Genomic DNA, 16151 nt, shown 5'->3' on the forward strand with positions numbered 1-16151 from the left:
CTTTTCTTTAAAAAAAGAAAAAGGAAATTTTTGAATTATTTGATATGACAAAGGGGTCTCTAACAAAACTTGAATAGAAAAAGGAGGGGTATTTGTTTATCCCCCCCCTGTGGGGAATTGAAAAAAGTTGGTTTCTCCACTGGGGTAATTGTTTTTGACTTTCCATTGGGGGTAAAGGGAAGAAAATTTAATCTCTAAAAATTTGAAAGAAAATTATATTTTTTTTATAAAAGAAATTTTTTTTTTTTTTTTTTTTTTTTTTTGCAAATAAATAGATAATATTGTTGTTTATTTTAAAGGTTTTTTTTAACTATAATTATTATTATTATTATTATTATTATTATTATTATTATTATTATTATTATTATTATTATTATTATTATTATTAATAAAAAGAAAAAAAAAAGAGAAAAAGAATAAAAAGAAAAAGAAAGAGAAAGGTAAAATAAAATTATAATTTAATATATGGATAATTATTAGAATAAGTTATATTTTATAAAACTCAAATGCGCATTTGTATGAAATTAGAGTGATGTGAAAAAAGTTGTTTGTGAGGGTTTTTTTTGTTTACTTACGCTGATTTAACTGGAGCTGGTTTAGCACCAGTAACAATTCTTTTAACAGCTGAAAGACCTTGAAGAACTTGATTTGGATTTTTAGTTTCAAATAAATCAACAGTCATGAAAAGATCAGTGGTGGCAACACCTAAACCTTTACAGAAATTTAAGAAACTGTTAATGTTTTCCATTTGGATAAATGGAGCTTTTGATGGTGATGATTTGCATGAACCTGGTTTAATTTTGTTACCTAATCTAAAATTTATAAAAAATTATTAATAATTTATAAAAAAGATTATATTGTGATTATTTTTCCAAAAAAAAAAGATTATATCGTGATTATTTTCTTTTTTTTTTTTTTTTTTTTTTTAAGATAAACTTACTTGCAGAGAATAACACCTGATTGTAATGCTGCAATAAAATCTGAGCCAAGGGATTCACCAATAGTTGATTCAATCCATTGTTTAATATCAGCTTCAAGACCTTTGTCGTATAAAGCTTTCTTTTTAGCGTCTAAATCGGCATCTAAACCAAAGTGATAATCTGATGGGTGTTGCATGTTTGATATATTTTATTTTAAAAAAAGGTAATTATACAAAAATAAATAAAGGTAAATTTGATGAAAGAAAAAAAAATTTTGATTTTTTAAAAAAATAAAAAAAAATTTTTTAAAAAAAAAATTAAAAATAAAAAATTAAAAATAAAATAAATATTTTAGAAAAAAAAAATGGGTGCAAAATGGGTATTATTTTTTAAAAGAAAAAAATAAATATTAACAGTTATAAAGTTTATTTAAATGATAAAATTAGTTATTTTTTTAATTTTTTTTTTTATTTTTATTTTTTTAAATTAATTGAATGGGTCGTCATCATTTGTGTTTTTATTCAAATAATTGTTATTTTCGTTATTATTTAAATTATTTGAAGATGACTCTGAAATAATAAGTTTATCAAATTCTTCATCAATACCATTAATTTCATCCATTAAATTTATATTATTATTATTATTATTATTATCTGTATTATTATTATTATTATTATTGCTAGAACCTATATTAATTAAACAATTTCTTAAATCTGGTAATTGACCAACACCATTTTTATTTCTTTCTTTTCTATATTTAAATAAAGCATTTGTTGAAAATATACTGGTTTTAATTTCTTTTGGTATATGAAGATTGACCATTTTAAAAAATAAACCACCAGGACTTCTTTTTTTTATTTCTATTATATTATTATTATTATTATTTACATCACTATTACTATTTACAGATTTTTCAAATGTTAATCCTCCTTTGGATTCTATTTCTAAAGTTAATTGTAAAAATTCGATTGCTTTAACTAAACCTATTGATAATAACACCATTTCCATTAGAATCATATTATTTTCCCTATTTAAATAGCCACAAAATTTACGTACTGCCAATTCTATTAATTTTCTATCATTGAATTGAATTTTTTCTAGTTCTGATTCTTGATGTTGATGTTGTATTTTAAAATCAAAGTCATCGGGAATATTATTATTTTTATTCATTTTTTCTAAATTGATTATTTCATTTTTTAATTCCAAACATTTCCCAGTTAATATATGATAGAATTCAGTGTTTAATTCTTTTAAACTTGGATAAACACCAGCTTCTATATACTTTTGAAAGGGACTGATTAATTTATAGTTATTATCATGCATTAAGGAATATTTTTTCTTTTGTTTTTTTTGTTGATTACTATTGTTATTGTTATTGCCATTTAAATTGACAGATTTTCTCTTTTTATTATTTTTTTGAACTTTTTTTTTTACGCTTTTAATATTATTTGTTTTATTGTGATCATCTGCATTTATACTAATATTGTCATTATTATTATTTTCAAATTCTATATCTTGTTGTTGTTGTTGAATTTGTTGTATTTGTTGTTGTTGGTGACTTTCATTATATGTAATATCCATTTATAAGTTTTATTTATACAAATGAAATGAAAATGAAAAAAAAATATTAAAAAAATAAAAATAAAAATGAAATTTTTTTTTTTTTTAAATTTTTTATTAATTATTTTTTTTTGATTTTAAAATTTTCTTAAATACAAGGGGGTGTTTGGAGGCGTTTTTTTAAAAAAAAATTAAGAAATAAAAATTTAAAAAATCACTTATTTTTTATTTATAAAAAAAAAAAAAAAAAAATTTCATTTCTTAATTTTTTTTTGTCGAGACACCCCCTTACATAAATAGTATCTTTTTTTTTTTTTTTTTTTACTTGGAAATAATTATTTTTATAAAAGAGTTTATTATTTATAAAAAAGAATGAATTTTCAAAAGGAATTTCAAATATCAGGGCCCAACCCAAAATAGGGGGAAGAAATTCCAACTAAAAAATTTAAAAACAAATTATCAACCCCCTTAAAAAATTTTAATTTTTCATTATTTGTTAGGGATTATTATATTGAAATTTGGGTATTAATTTTCATTTTACTATCAATATTTTATTATATAAGAAGGATGAATATGACAAAAAAAAGTAAAGATTTTAGCAAAGATATCATTAAAAGAAATGACGAAAGGGCAAAATTGGCAAGAGAGAAATATCAAAATAAATACCAAGATATTTTACAAACTGCTGATATACCAGCACCATGTTCAACCGAGGACTCTGATAACCATAACTATTCCAAAAAATTTAATAATAAATCTTTGTTCTTTGAATCGACTGAAGGTATGTCCCCAAGTACCACTAGATCAAGAATTACATTTACATCGCGGGACAGAAGTTTTGTTAAAGAATTCTATTAGAAAATCATTCACATAAAATAATTTTCATCATAAAATATTTATAAATAGTCACAATAAATCTTGAAATAATTTTTATCTTTAAATTTAATATTTATTTTTTTTTTTTTATTATTTTTTAATTTTTAAAAAAATTTTTTAAAATTTTTTTCATTTATAATTTCATTTTTTTTAATTAAAAAGTAATATGATTTTTATTTAAAATCAAATAACTAAATAAATAGTACAATGAGTGATTTAAATTTATCAAAGTTATCACTAGAAGATGGTGATAATGCTGATAGTAGTAATAATAATAATAATAATAACAATAATAATGATAAAAATAATAATAATGATAATAATACAATACAACAACCAAATGTTAGTACCCCAAATAAACAACTTGATAATAAACAACAGCAATCTCCAACACATCCAAGACAGCGTATTCAGTTTTATCAGGATGAACCAACTATACCACAACCACAACAATCAGATCAATCACAATTACAAAATGTAGTTAAAAATGAATTACCATCACAATTACCAACACCATATCATCAGTTTGATAGCAATGGAGAACCCATTGCAGTTCCGCAATTTTATCAAACACAGCCATCACAAATACCAGCACCACTTCATCAATTTGATAGTAATGGGCAGCCAATAGTACCACAATTTTATCAATCACCTCCATCTTCGTTCTCCCCACCAGGTTCACATTATGATAGGAGCGGACAAAATATACTATCCGAACAACAACAACAACAACAACACCAACAACAACAACAACAACAACAACAACAACAACAACAACAATATTATCAACAGCCATATGAACAAACACCACAACCACAACCACAAATGAAGGATGAAGTTGATATTGATTTTAATGGTGTGGAGCTAATTAATGAAAAAGATTGGTTTAAAGAAATTTTAAATTATCAACAACAAAACAATCAATTGCACAGCAATCAAGACCAAGATATAACTCAATATATTAAAAATCATAACCAATTTAGAATGAATGAAAATTACCAAAAGAAATCTTTTACCCAAGAAGAGTTAAAGTCCAATTTAGATTATTCAGCAATAAACCAAAGTGTATTAGCATCATCAATCCTAATGTTAAATAGAGCTGACCAATTTAATAAAACAAATTTACCAAATGGTTTCCTTTTATCACCATTTCACCAACCAATAACAACACCCCAATCATATGACTATCAACCACCACAATGCAAAAGTTGTTTTTCATATATAAATATGTACTGTGAACTAAAGGATGGTAAAGATAAAAAGAACAATAGCAATAGAAAATGGATATGTTCAATCTGTAAAACCTCAAATGATATTTTAGAAACAAACAATGGTTGGTGGAAAACTCAACACTACAAATCAGTATTCTCATCAGAAACATTCGATATTAAAATTAGAAAAAACAAACATTCACAAGTTAAAAAATTAAACAATAAAAATCCAACCAAATCCATTATTGACCAAGATAATTATGAAGAAGAAGATGACGAAGATGATGAATATTTTAGCCAAAGACAACAAAATCAACAATCTTCAGATCAGGAAGCTAGTGCAGAACATTCAAATATTTATTTATTTTTAATTGATGAAAATATTTCAACTACAGATTTAAAGGTAAATTATTATTATTTTATACATTTTTTTAAAATTTTTTATTAACTGTTTTTTTTTTTTTTTCAGGATATAAACAAATCAATTAGATTATTAATCAAAGATTTACCAAATAATAGTAAAATTGGGTTATTAACATTTTCAAAGAATATTTCAATTTTTGAAATGAGTGCAATTAGTGTAAACGAAAAGAGTCAAGAAGGATTATTAAGCTTTAATTCAACAAGATTGGTTGGCGGTAGAGCATCATTAGATAGATCAAATAAATATGAAATACAAAGAAAAAGAAGACTTTACTTGGAAACAATTTTAGATAGTGGTATTGAAGAAAGATCACCAAAATTAAATTTAGTATTAAATAGTTTATTAGAAACATTTGAAAACAATGGCACTTCAGTTGTATACGAAAGCAAACAGATATCATTGGGTGTAGCTATTGAATGTGCACTAAGAATAGTCAAGGGTCAAAATGTTAATAGCGGAAGGTTCTTTGTATTTTTAAATGGTGCACCAGATTATGGACCAGGAGCTATACCAAGATCGGATGATGCCTTATTTATCAATTGTAGCAGTGGTAAACGTAAAAATGTAACAACTGAAGAAAAAGCTATTTTAAATAATGCACTACAGTACTATGAGGCATTGGGTGAAAAAGCATATAGAAGTGGCTTTGCTATTGACTTACAATTGATTGGCTACAATAATTTTGAAACCAAAATTCTTGCACCTCTTTGCCGTCCCTCAGGTATAATGTCATGTTCATTAGATGTTCATTCTGTATCAAACAATAAATACCAAACTAGATCAAATATACTATTTGAAAATATGAACAATGCAATCATTAAAAACTCTGGTATTTTTGGTCAATTAGATATTCACGTCCCAGAGTTCTTAAATCTCACTCATTTAATAGGGCCAACTATAAAGTATAAAGCTGATAAATTTATACAACAAATTAAATTGGATTATTTACAAAGTCCAGCTAGTGTATCAAATAACAAGAAGGGTGCATCACAAGAACAATTCATTGAAAAAGAACAAGATTTTATTTATGCAGAAGATGTCGATAACGATAGATATACAAGTTTTGTAATTTCAAATCTACAACAAGATATTTGCTTCTCAATTTATTTTAATCTTTCAGAGGATATACCATTTGACCATATCTATGTTCAATTTGTAACCCATCTAATTAAATCCAATGGTATCAAAATTACAAGAGTTATCACCAAACAAATTAAGGTCACTGGTAATTTTGAAAAATATTTATCATCTGTTGACTTTAAAGTTATTGCAACTTTATTATCTAAAAAAATAATTTTACAATCAATTAAAGATCAACAACCAGATAGCTCTGATACTGGTAGTATTGCCAATACAACTCAATTTGAATTAGATAAACAATTGGCCAAAATTACCTTGTCATGCTCAAAAGTTGAAAAATCATGGTTCTTTAAAAAAACTGTTATTATACCGGATTTAATTAAAAGCTTTATTAATTTGTAAGTACTACTCTTATATATATCAAAACTTAAAACATCCCACTAATTCAATTTAAATAGAATTTATAAAGTTAGAAAGAGTTTAATATTCGGCCAAAATATTCAAAATGATGATGATTTAACAATTTATCAAAACTATTTATTAAATTCAAATTTTACAGATTGTCAGAAATTATTATTACCAAATTTATTACTAATAGATGATAATTGCCAATTTAGAAATGTAACTATATTAATTCAAATATAAAACAATAATAACAATAATGATTCTAATATAATTGATTTTAAAATATAGATACCATTGGATGTTTGTTCAATAGATTCAAATGCCATTTTAATTTTAGATTGTTTTATAAATATCTATATTTTGGTTGGTAGCGACATTGAAAAGAGTGATAATCAAGATAGATTAAATTTATTAGATAGTTACATAAAAGAAATTATCACACAAAGATTACCATCACCCTATATTATCAAATTTAACGAAAGAGATCATGAAGTCAGATGGTTAAAATCATTATTGTCAAGTTCAGAATCATACCCAATAGATCAAAGATTAGAAATTGTCAAGGAAATTTATCCACAATTTCAAAATGAAACCAATCAAAACTTTTTAGAAAGATTTAACGATCCTTTTACCAACGATCCTTTCACTCCTTCAAATTATTTAAGAGAAATTAATACTAAAATTTATGATTATTTCATTTAAAATTATAATAAATAAATCTATAAAAAAATTTTAAAATAATTAAAACAATTTTTTTTTTTTTCGTTATTTTTTTAAATTTAAATCTCTAATTGGTCAGAATCCATTTCCAGTTTTATCAAGAATGGCATGTGATATTTTTTGTATTGATCCAACATCAATTTTTTTGGATCATTTTCAAATTGTCCAGATCTTGTTACTCCAGATAGAGGTAGTATGTCTCCAGAAACCATTCAAACCTGCTTCTTATATAAATTTTATTTAAAAATTTTAAATGAATTTAAAAATAAATAATTTATAAAACAATACTTAATAATCTGCATAAATAAACAAAAATATAAAATAAAATTATTTTTGATTTAGGTTTATCATAAATTTGAATAAAATCGAAAAATTTCTATAATATTGTGGACATTTATTAAATAATAATATTATTATTATTATTGATCACCGGAAAGATAAACTGGGTAAGAACGAAATCATACACATATTTTATTTTCTTTACTAATTATGCATTATCGCCTTCTTCTTTTTTAAAAGAATTAATTTTTGGATAAGTCTTAGCCCAGGGAACAAATAAACCCCCCGTATTCGAATTTTTCCTAGTGTACAATTACTATGTTGGATATTTCGATCCTAACATTATATGTCACATATAATCATTGCAAGGCTATAATATAATATAGCCGCTATATATGTGAACATATCTATACACTGGCTTATCCAAAAAACAATAAGCGATAATGCAGTGGTAGAAATTAAAATAGCTAAAGTTTCGTTTTATAAACTATAATAGTTTATCTTTAAGTAAAGCTAACTAAAATTTCACAAAAATTATAATTGAAAAAAAGTTTTTATATGAAGCAATGAAATGTAAATATTTTATGGGAATAATTAAACAATTCTATCTATTTTTTAATTAATTTTTTTATAAAAAAAAGAAATTGTGTGGTGGGGTTTTAATTAAATTTTTTTAAAAAATTTTTTTTCAAAAATTTTTTTTTTTTTTTTTTTTTTTTTTTCCAATCATTCTTTATATTTTCAAAATAACAGAAACAAATAATAATAATTAAAAAAAAAACTATTAAAAAATAAAAAAAAAACTTATTAAAGGTGGAGATTAATTGGATGAGCCATTAAAAGCACACAAGCTTACCTCGAATAGGGTTAGAAATTAGAATAGATTATTGGACACAGTGATTAGTATGAAAAATATAGAGGCTTTAAAAAGTAGCCCAAAAGAGATATTCCAGCCACTTCAGCCACTTGTGCCTCTCGTGCCACAGTTGATATGTGTAAAAGATTAAAAGAATTAAATAGACTAATTGGTAAACTCTTAAAAAAAGTTTTTCATTTTATACTAATGATTAGTGGAGTGTTAATCTTAAATTATTTTTGTAACAATCACAAAAGATTTTTAAAAAAATGTAATTTTTTTTTAAAAAAAATAGAAATCGATTGGGGAGAAGTTCAAAAAATATCTTATAACGGTGGCTTTTTTAAAAAAAAAAGTGGAGTGAAAACACTTTAATTATTTTTTTTTAATTTTTTTAATTTTTTTTTAATTTTTTTTTTTTCTAAAATTTTCATTATAAATATTTTTTTTTTTTTTTTTTGTATTTTGTTCTAAAAAAAAAGATAAAAATAAAGTAATTATCTCCTCTTCCATTTCCTCTTCCTTTCCTCTTCCAAACTTAATCCATTTCCTCCTCCCCTTCCTCTTTTACCTCTCCTTTTTTAAACTCAAAAAATGAAAGTTTCATTCGTTTTATTAATCGTAGCTTTAATTATTGCAGTATGTAGCGCTGCTGTTCAACACAGTGAACCATCTCAAGGTCAAATCAATTATTGCGTTATGTGTAATACCACTGCTCAATGTGCCCATGGTACCAACCACACATGCACTATGGTTAATTTAGGTCAATGTACTTTGATCACATCAAAATGTGATGGCAACAACAGCACCTTTTACATTAAAGCTTCACAAAACAATCAAACTGTTACAACCCAAAACTTTGATCAAGACTCAAAATGTAATAGTGATGGAATTCCTTCAAACCAAGTTACCTGTGAAGGTTGTTCCGCTGATGGTTCCGCTGAAGTACTTTGCTATGTTCCACAATCCAGTTCAAGTGATGCTTCTTCATTTGTTATTCCATCTATTTTTGTTATCATTATGATCATTTTAGCTTCATTCATTTAAATTGTTCATATATTTATAAATCCTCCTTCGAAATAAATCAAACCTTTAAAAAAAAATAAAAAGGTTTTTTTCATAATAATATTAAATATTTAATAATAATTTTGTGTTTAATAATTTTATTTAATTTTATTTATATTTATATTTAAGCAAAATAAGATGGAGCAACTTTGGTGGATTGAATATCTTCAATTTGACTCTCGGTGAATTGAAGTTTATCTTCTTCCCAAGTACTGCTATGAGTTCTCCAAAAATCTGATAATACAGTTGAGGCACCTTTAAAATTACTATTATAAGCGAAACGAGATAATTGTTCTAATACCTCTGGTAAATAGGTTGGGAATTCATATGGATTTGCTAAAACAATTGCACATAAAACAAGAATTGATGAATGCTTTTCAATTGTACTAATACCCGGAGTTTTTAATTTAGCGATGGATTTTTTCTATATTTAATAAAAATATTAATAAATGATTATATATATTATAATGAAAAGATGATTAACTTACAATTAAGTCTTTAACTCTATTAATATTTGATTTTGAAGATATTAAAATTGAAGCTAAAGTTGTTTTTGAAGATTCTCTAATTTCAATATGTTGATCTCTTGTTAATGTTAAAACAATATTAATAATTGATTCGACTTGATTTGGAGTAAAGTAGAAACAATGATTGAAAAAGAATATCTGAATGAAAGGTAAAATACTTGATCTAATTTTCCAAGAGGGGCTTAAGAGTGTTTGGTTGATTGTTGCAATAATTTCATCAATAATTTTAGTATTACAATAAAATTCTTGGGATATTCTGTAAATGATAATAGTACAATCTTTAGATATTTCAATATTTGAATCTGCATGTAATTCCATGATAACCTTAAGGAGTGAGGGAGTTGAACGAATTAATAAATTTGATTTTGAAAACATATAATATACAAATGTGGTTAAGCTTTCTTTTAAACATGTTTTCTTTTCTTTTTCAGTTGATGTTGGATTATAATTTAAAAGAATACTTTCATTTGGTGGACTTGCAATACTTGTTAAAATACTTGGGTTACCATTATTGTTATTTAATTGGGTTGGTGGTGAGCCAGTAAATGGTGGTGAATTAATGTAGGGTGGTGAGTTGATGTTTGGTGGAGTTGATGATGGTGGTGAAGATTTTTCAATATACTCGGCCATTGAGGTGATTTTCTTTAGTAATTCTTCAGGTACAATTGGTGGATAAACTGTAAAATCTGTTTGATAAACTAATATTTGAGAGAATAGTTTTAGTGAATCAACTCTAATTTGTTTATAGCTATTTGAGAATTCATCAGAAGCTAAATCTGCAACACGCTTAGTAAATTCTGGACACTTCCATGGTACTTCGAATAAAAAATACTTTAAGAGTCTAACGGCTTTGGTTTTACCTAAAATATTTGCAGTTGGTACTTTATAGTTTTTAAATAAGATTTCACCAATCCAAGAGATCTTTTCATAGATAATATTGTTGGTAATATAACGTACAGCCATTTCCCACACATCAGATGCTTCATTTGAGCTATTGGTAAATCCGTTCAAAAGTACCTTTTCAGAATATTCTTGAATTTCTTTAAATCTTCCATCTAAAAGTTCACTGTTGACACTAATATATCTACAAAGACCTGCCATTATTTCTGCTAATGATCCAAGTTCATCCTTGTGAGTTTTGGTTCTTAGGTCTTCAATTGATGGTTTGAGGAGATCAAAGAATTTAACACCAATGGTTGAAAATAAACCGTAAATAAGATCTGCATTGAATGCTCTGAAGTTACTTAGACTGAAACTGCTTAGTCTCGTATTTGGCCAAAGGGTTGAAAGTTTCTTTGATGACAATGAAATTGCAAATTTAACTGATAAACCTTCACCGTCGTGATCTGAAATAATTTTTTTAATTACATTGTCTATAAAGGTTTGATTATCAAATTGTTGATTAATATCATCTTTAACAATTGAATAAATGGTTTTTACAAAATCTAAATTTCTATCCATTGCAGTTAAATCTACTGGTTTTTTAATTTCATTTTCGTCAATACCATTGAACTGTTTTAATCTAAAGTAGCCATCTATAAAAAAAAAGTAACATTAGAATAAAAAATATTTTTTTTAGTTTTTTTTTTATATTATATAATATAATTTACCATAAGTAAATTGAACATTCTTTGAACCTTGACGATTTAATATTAACGATATGCAGAAAATACTGTAAATTCTACTGAATGGATAGTCACCTAGAGTTTCCTTTGAGAACATAACAAAGATTTCTCTAATTAACTCTCTGTTTTCATCAATAAAATCCATATTGAAGTTTTCAAATTCTGATGTCGAGTAGAAGAGGATTGTAAACAAATAAGAAAGATTTGACAATAGGAATAGATGGCTCTTCCATGTTTGAGATGATTTCTTTTTATGTTGTTTTAGGGCACTTAAGATGGTCTGTAAAAGTTTAAGTAGATTTTCACGATTTTGAGCAAGAATCTTTTGATTGTATTCTTTTGATTCTAAAATGTATTCTTTTGGTAACCACTCACAGTCATAGGTTCCATTTTCAATTGAGTTTAATTCGTCTGAATAGTGAATTGTGTTAATTGGCTTGGCATTGACAGATAATAGGTCTTTTTTTAAATCGCTAAGGCTGTTTTGTGTTGCTGGTTTAAATTCTTCATTGGATGTTGCAATAATGACACCAATCACCTTTATAAAATAAAAACTGTTTGATTTTATTTTTTTCATAATGGTTTTGGTTGTTAAAATATAGCAAAGACCTTTAACTTCTTCATCTGATCTTAACATTGATATTCTTTCAAGAGCAATTGGAAGAATGTGGTAGTGGGCATCTTTGTAATGAATCATAATATTAACGGCGGATTTTTGACTAACATCCCTAATCTTTCTGTAACGATGTGTTGATAGATTTAAAAGCTCTTTGCAACACTGTAATACCATTTCTGTAAGGTTACTGAGATCAAAGTGATTCTTTTGTCTGGATAAGTGCATACGATAAGCTCTAAATATATAATAATTTCTACTGGCACACTTTTTATGATTTCTCCATTTTTCAAATAATGAATCTGAACCAAAATATGAGACATCATTTTTTATAAAAAATAAAACAAAAAAAGTTTTTGCAATTAATCTTAATACCTGAACTTCTTCATTCTTCTCGGCTTGTATATAACCAATTAGATCTTTTAAATTTTCAAAAATTTCTCTTTTTAATGTTGAAAACTCTTCTAAAATGACTAGGCCGTGTTCAAAAGTTAACTGTTTGTATTGTATTCTAAACTTTGCATTTTTGGGTGGAATAATTGGGGAATCATCTTTTAATAAATATGATGTGCTTCTCATGATACTTTGAATTGGTTTTAATAATCTTAATAAATCTGTTCTGTTGTATTGAATTGATTTATTCTTTATTCCTTCAACAGTTTTATTTAGTCTAGTATTTGTATTCTTTAAAAATTTTTCGATCAAAGTTTTTGCAAATTCTATAGTTTTTTCATTCTATGGTAAACAAAAAGTATAAATAAAATATTCATTATTAAATTATGTAATAATTTTTTTAAAATTTTTACTTACAGGTTCAAACCAATCAAGTGGATAGAATTTTGATTTATCGCTTGTTCCCCAATATTTAATATGGTTTTCTTTTGAATTTACAATTTCTTTTGAAGCAAAGGTATAGTTTGATGGATAGATTCTGGTTAACGAAAAGATAATTTTACGAACTACTTTAGAGGCGAATTTTAATACAAATTTGTTATCTGAGGACATTAGACAATTTAATATGTCAATTAATTGATCTTGGAATTTGACTAAGCCATCTCCACCTCTATAGACCATATAACCAATATAACCAATATATAATTTATATTCTTGATCTGATAACTCTTTTAATGAGTAGTTTGAAGTAAATGTTGATGGAATAGCAGCTGGTGGTGGTGATGAGGTTAAAATTGGTGAGTTGCTATTTGAATGCTTATGTTTAACAAATAACTTATTAATAAATACTGGTAAAAATGAACTGATTGATTGAACTGGGTCTCTTAAGGTTGAGTATTTTATAAAGTCTGAAAATAATTTATAGTATTCTGGTTCAAAGGATTTAGTAAAAAATTCGACTAAACGTTTTAATACGGCTTTGTAAATATCATCTGATAATGCGCTAAAGAATAGTTCTAAAGTATCACCAATAAACATTGATGGTGGAGCTTCTCTTTTGGTTGAGCTTTTATTTGAACATTTTAACATCTTTAAATAAAAAAAAGGTTAATATTAAATTTAAAATTTTTTTTAAAATACTTTAAAAAAGTTTGAAACATACAAAACTTATTACAGCATCAACAAATGAAACGGACCATTCTGAAAATGAAGCGGTTGTTAGAGTTGTGGTTTCATCAAGTTGGTTTTCACATTCCATAATGTAGGGTGTTTCATCGGCTATTAAAATACATGAAAATAATTTATTAAAGAATTTGAATGAACCAGATGCTTTATTTAAATAGATTGGATCTAAGTTTTTAATTAAAATTTCCATAAAGCTAAAAATTAACGATTTGCCCTCTGGTAATAAAGTTATAATTGGATGAATACATGTTGAAATTACTTCAATACCACTTATAACTCTATTAATTTCCTCTTTATCCATAGAATTGAAAAATTTATCTAAAACTTTTGGTAATACATAATTTGGTGCAACATCTAAAAATAATAATTAATATTGATTATTTATTTTTGTTTTGTTTTTAAAAAAATAAATTATACATACATGAAAATTCTTTAATAACTTTACAAACGTATAAAATACTATCTTTTCTCTTTGAATAAAGAGTACTAATTAATAAAGGAAAGAGAGTATCTAGAAATTCTATAATAACACTTTCTTCATATGGAACTGTTGCATAAATAAAAAAAATTAATAAATAGGTTTATAATTTTTTAATGAATTAATATTAAGATACTTACTATAAATATTTCTTTTTAAAAATGCTTTTGAAACAGAGCTTGCTAATTCACCTAAATTACTTGACCACTCACCTTGGTTTGATGGATGGAAATAAAGACTAATTTGACTAAAAAGATTTTTAAAAGCAATCATTGCTACTTTTTCAGTTGGTTTGTTGATAAAAGCGGCAATTAATTTACCCATTGAAAAAAATTGATCAGTTCCGTCGTGGTCAAATCTATAAAATTGTGGAATTTTGCTGGTACATGGTTTGATTCTATTGAGTGATGGCGAACTTAAATCAATAACCTTAACGAATCTTGTAAAGAAACTTGGTATTGATGGGCTCCAATCAATGTTGTGACCGTGTTTGACAACTCTAGACAATATAAATAGCCAACGTTCATCCCAATCTTTGTTAGCGTCAATCCAGTTCCAATAGAGATTTAAATAAGTATCGACCCACTTTGGCATTTCAGTCTTTTCTACTAAATGGTATGTTGGTAAAAATATATAGATTGAATTTTGTGCAAAGAAAATATAATTTGATTGTGGGATTAAATATCCTTTGATTTCTTCATGAATCCCTTCGATTACTGAATCACCAAGAAAAAATGCTCTTGCATATGAAACTAAAATAATAAAGTTTTTTAAAAATGGTGTGCATGTTATACTATAAAAGAATTTTTGTTAAAATTATGATTAAAGAGTGTATTAAAAAAATAAAAATTTTACTTACTCTTGATCATAGTTTTCATCAAATGAGATTACTGATGAATCAATATAACAATTGTCTTTAAAAATCTTAAACAATGGCTCCCATTTGATTTGAAGTTCAATTACTCTTTTACCTTTACTATATATAAAAAAAAAAGTTAATATCTAAAAAAATTAAAAAAAAAAAAAAAAAAATTATTTTACTTACAGTAATAATAGTGATATGAACGTCACAACTTCTAGCAAAACATCAGTTGATTTGAATTTTAGTAATAATGGGAATAATCTTGAAATTAAATAGTGATAGTGTTTTTTTAATAATGGGAAATTAAAAGCAGCTATACCATTCTTGATTGTTCCAATGGATTTCTTGATATCGGATGTGTTTGCTATCATTAAGGCATGATCGAAATTTCTAAGGACCGATTCTATAAGCTCATCTTGTTCCGGTAAGCATTTGTCTCTGTATGATGGTGGTACATTCCTCTGGATTTTATCTTTATTCTTTTTTAAAATGATTTCATCAGTTTTGGCTTTCTTTGAAAATTCTTTTCTATTTCTATACTTGTAATACCCAGTTTGGATTACATCTTCTTTTTTAAATGATACAAATTCATTATTTAAATCATCAATAGTATGATTAAAAAATGTAATTGTCATTTTTATTTTTTTTTACTTTTTTCTGGGTTAAAATATAAAAAATGTTTTTAAATTAATTTTTCTATTAATATTATTACTAATTTAGATATTATACAATTATTTTATTTTTTAAAATTATATTTATTATATTACAAAAAAAGGTTATTTGTTTGTAAATGAAATTAAAATTAATGAGAAAAAAAAAAATTAATTTTTTTAATTTTTTTGAATTTATTTTTAAAATATTTTTACAATAATTTTTTTTTTTTTTTTTTTTTTCCAAATTACAAATAAATTGGGTGTTGGATAGTTGCACTTTTGATAAAAAAAATAAAAATTGTCAATGTTGACTGTTTTGACAAATAATTATTGTTTTTTTAAAATAATTATTTGTTGTTATAATTAGAACCCTTATAATTACCTTTTTTGAACAAAGAGATAGATGATAATAAATATAT

At 25.0% G+C, this 16151-nt stretch overlaps 6 protein-coding genes across 6 annotated transcripts; 3 read left to right on the forward strand and 3 right to left on the reverse strand.

Moving 5' to 3' along the window:
- Positions 1 to 306: 306 nt before the first annotated feature.
- DICPUDRAFT_147823 (uncharacterized protein) lies at positions 307 to 1116 on the reverse strand (the record flags this gene model as incomplete). The annotated part of the gene is made up of 3 exons (XM_003284038.1): positions 307 to 310; positions 576 to 812; positions 941 to 1116. The coding sequence occupies 3 exons, from the start codon at positions 1114 to 1116 to the stop codon at positions 307 to 309; spliced, it is 417 nt and encodes a 138-aa protein (XP_003284086.1).
- Positions 1117 to 1406: 290 nt separating this feature from the next.
- Positions 1407 to 2501, reverse strand: DICPUDRAFT_75055 (uncharacterized protein; the record flags this gene model as incomplete). Its single annotated transcript, XM_003284039.1, has 1 exon — positions 1407 to 2501. One exon carries the CDS (start codon positions 2499 to 2501, stop codon positions 1407 to 1409), a length of 1095 nt encoding a protein of 364 aa, XP_003284087.1.
- A 552-nt stretch (positions 2502 to 3053) lies between these two features.
- On the forward strand, positions 3054 to 3338 carry DICPUDRAFT_147825 (uncharacterized protein; the record flags this gene model as incomplete). Its single annotated transcript, XM_003284014.1, has 1 exon — positions 3054 to 3338. One exon carries the CDS (start codon positions 3054 to 3056, stop codon positions 3336 to 3338), a length of 285 nt encoding a protein of 94 aa, XP_003284062.1.
- Positions 3339 to 3695: 357 nt separating this feature from the next.
- On the forward strand, positions 3696 to 7215 carry DICPUDRAFT_45211 (uncharacterized protein). The gene is made up of 6 exons (XM_003284015.1): positions 3696 to 4018; positions 4052 to 4970; positions 5037 to 5893; positions 5945 to 6469; positions 6530 to 6692; positions 6765 to 7215. The coding sequence occupies exons 2-6, from the start codon at positions 4182 to 4184 to the stop codon at positions 7176 to 7178; spliced, it is 2748 nt and encodes a 915-aa protein (XP_003284063.1). The 5' UTR covers positions 3696 to 4018; positions 4052 to 4181; the 3' UTR covers positions 7179 to 7215.
- Positions 7216 to 8817: 1602 nt separating this feature from the next.
- On the forward strand, positions 8818 to 9472 carry DICPUDRAFT_91234 (uncharacterized protein). The gene has a single exon (XM_003284016.1). The coding sequence runs from the start codon at positions 8926 to 8928 to the stop codon at positions 9376 to 9378; it is 453 nt and encodes a 150-aa protein (XP_003284064.1). The 5' UTR covers positions 8818 to 8925; the 3' UTR covers positions 9379 to 9472.
- A 48-nt stretch (positions 9473 to 9520) lies between these two features.
- DICPUDRAFT_147828 (uncharacterized protein) lies at positions 9521 to 15714 on the reverse strand (the record flags this gene model as incomplete). Its single annotated transcript, XM_003284040.1, has 9 exons — positions 9521 to 9820; positions 9885 to 11458; positions 11534 to 12896; positions 12972 to 13643; positions 13717 to 14093; positions 14161 to 14250; positions 14358 to 15010; positions 15077 to 15193; positions 15263 to 15714. 9 exons carry the CDS (start codon positions 15712 to 15714, stop codon positions 9521 to 9523), a joined length of 5598 nt encoding a protein of 1865 aa, XP_003284088.1.
- Between the last annotated feature and the right edge of the window lie 437 nt (positions 15715 to 16151).

This window comes from Dictyostelium purpureum (assembly GCF_000190715.1).
Source record: "Dictyostelium purpureum unplaced genomic scaffold DICPUscaffold_18, whole genome shotgun sequence".
Lineage (NCBI taxonomy): Eukaryota > Evosea > Eumycetozoa > Dictyosteliales > Dictyosteliaceae > Dictyostelium > Dictyostelium purpureum.

Excerpts from the sequence above, each read along its gene's own strand:
- DICPUDRAFT_45211 (XM_003284015.1), top strand. The coding sequence starts at position 4,182 with ATGAAGGATGAAGTTGATATTGATTTTAATGGTGTGGAGCTAATTAAT. Across the intron at positions 6,470-6,529 it reads ATTAAAAGCTTTATTAATTT|AATTTATAAAGTTAGAAAGA; the intron begins GTAAGTACTACT and ends CAATTTAAATAG. Across the intron at positions 6,693-6,764 it reads ATAATTGCCAATTTAGAAAT|ATACCATTGGATGTTTGTTC; the intron begins GTAACTATATTA and ends TTTAAAATATAG.
- DICPUDRAFT_91234 (XM_003284016.1), top strand. The coding sequence starts at position 8,926 with ATGAAAGTTTCATTCGTTTTATTAATCGTAGCTTTAATTATTGCAGTA.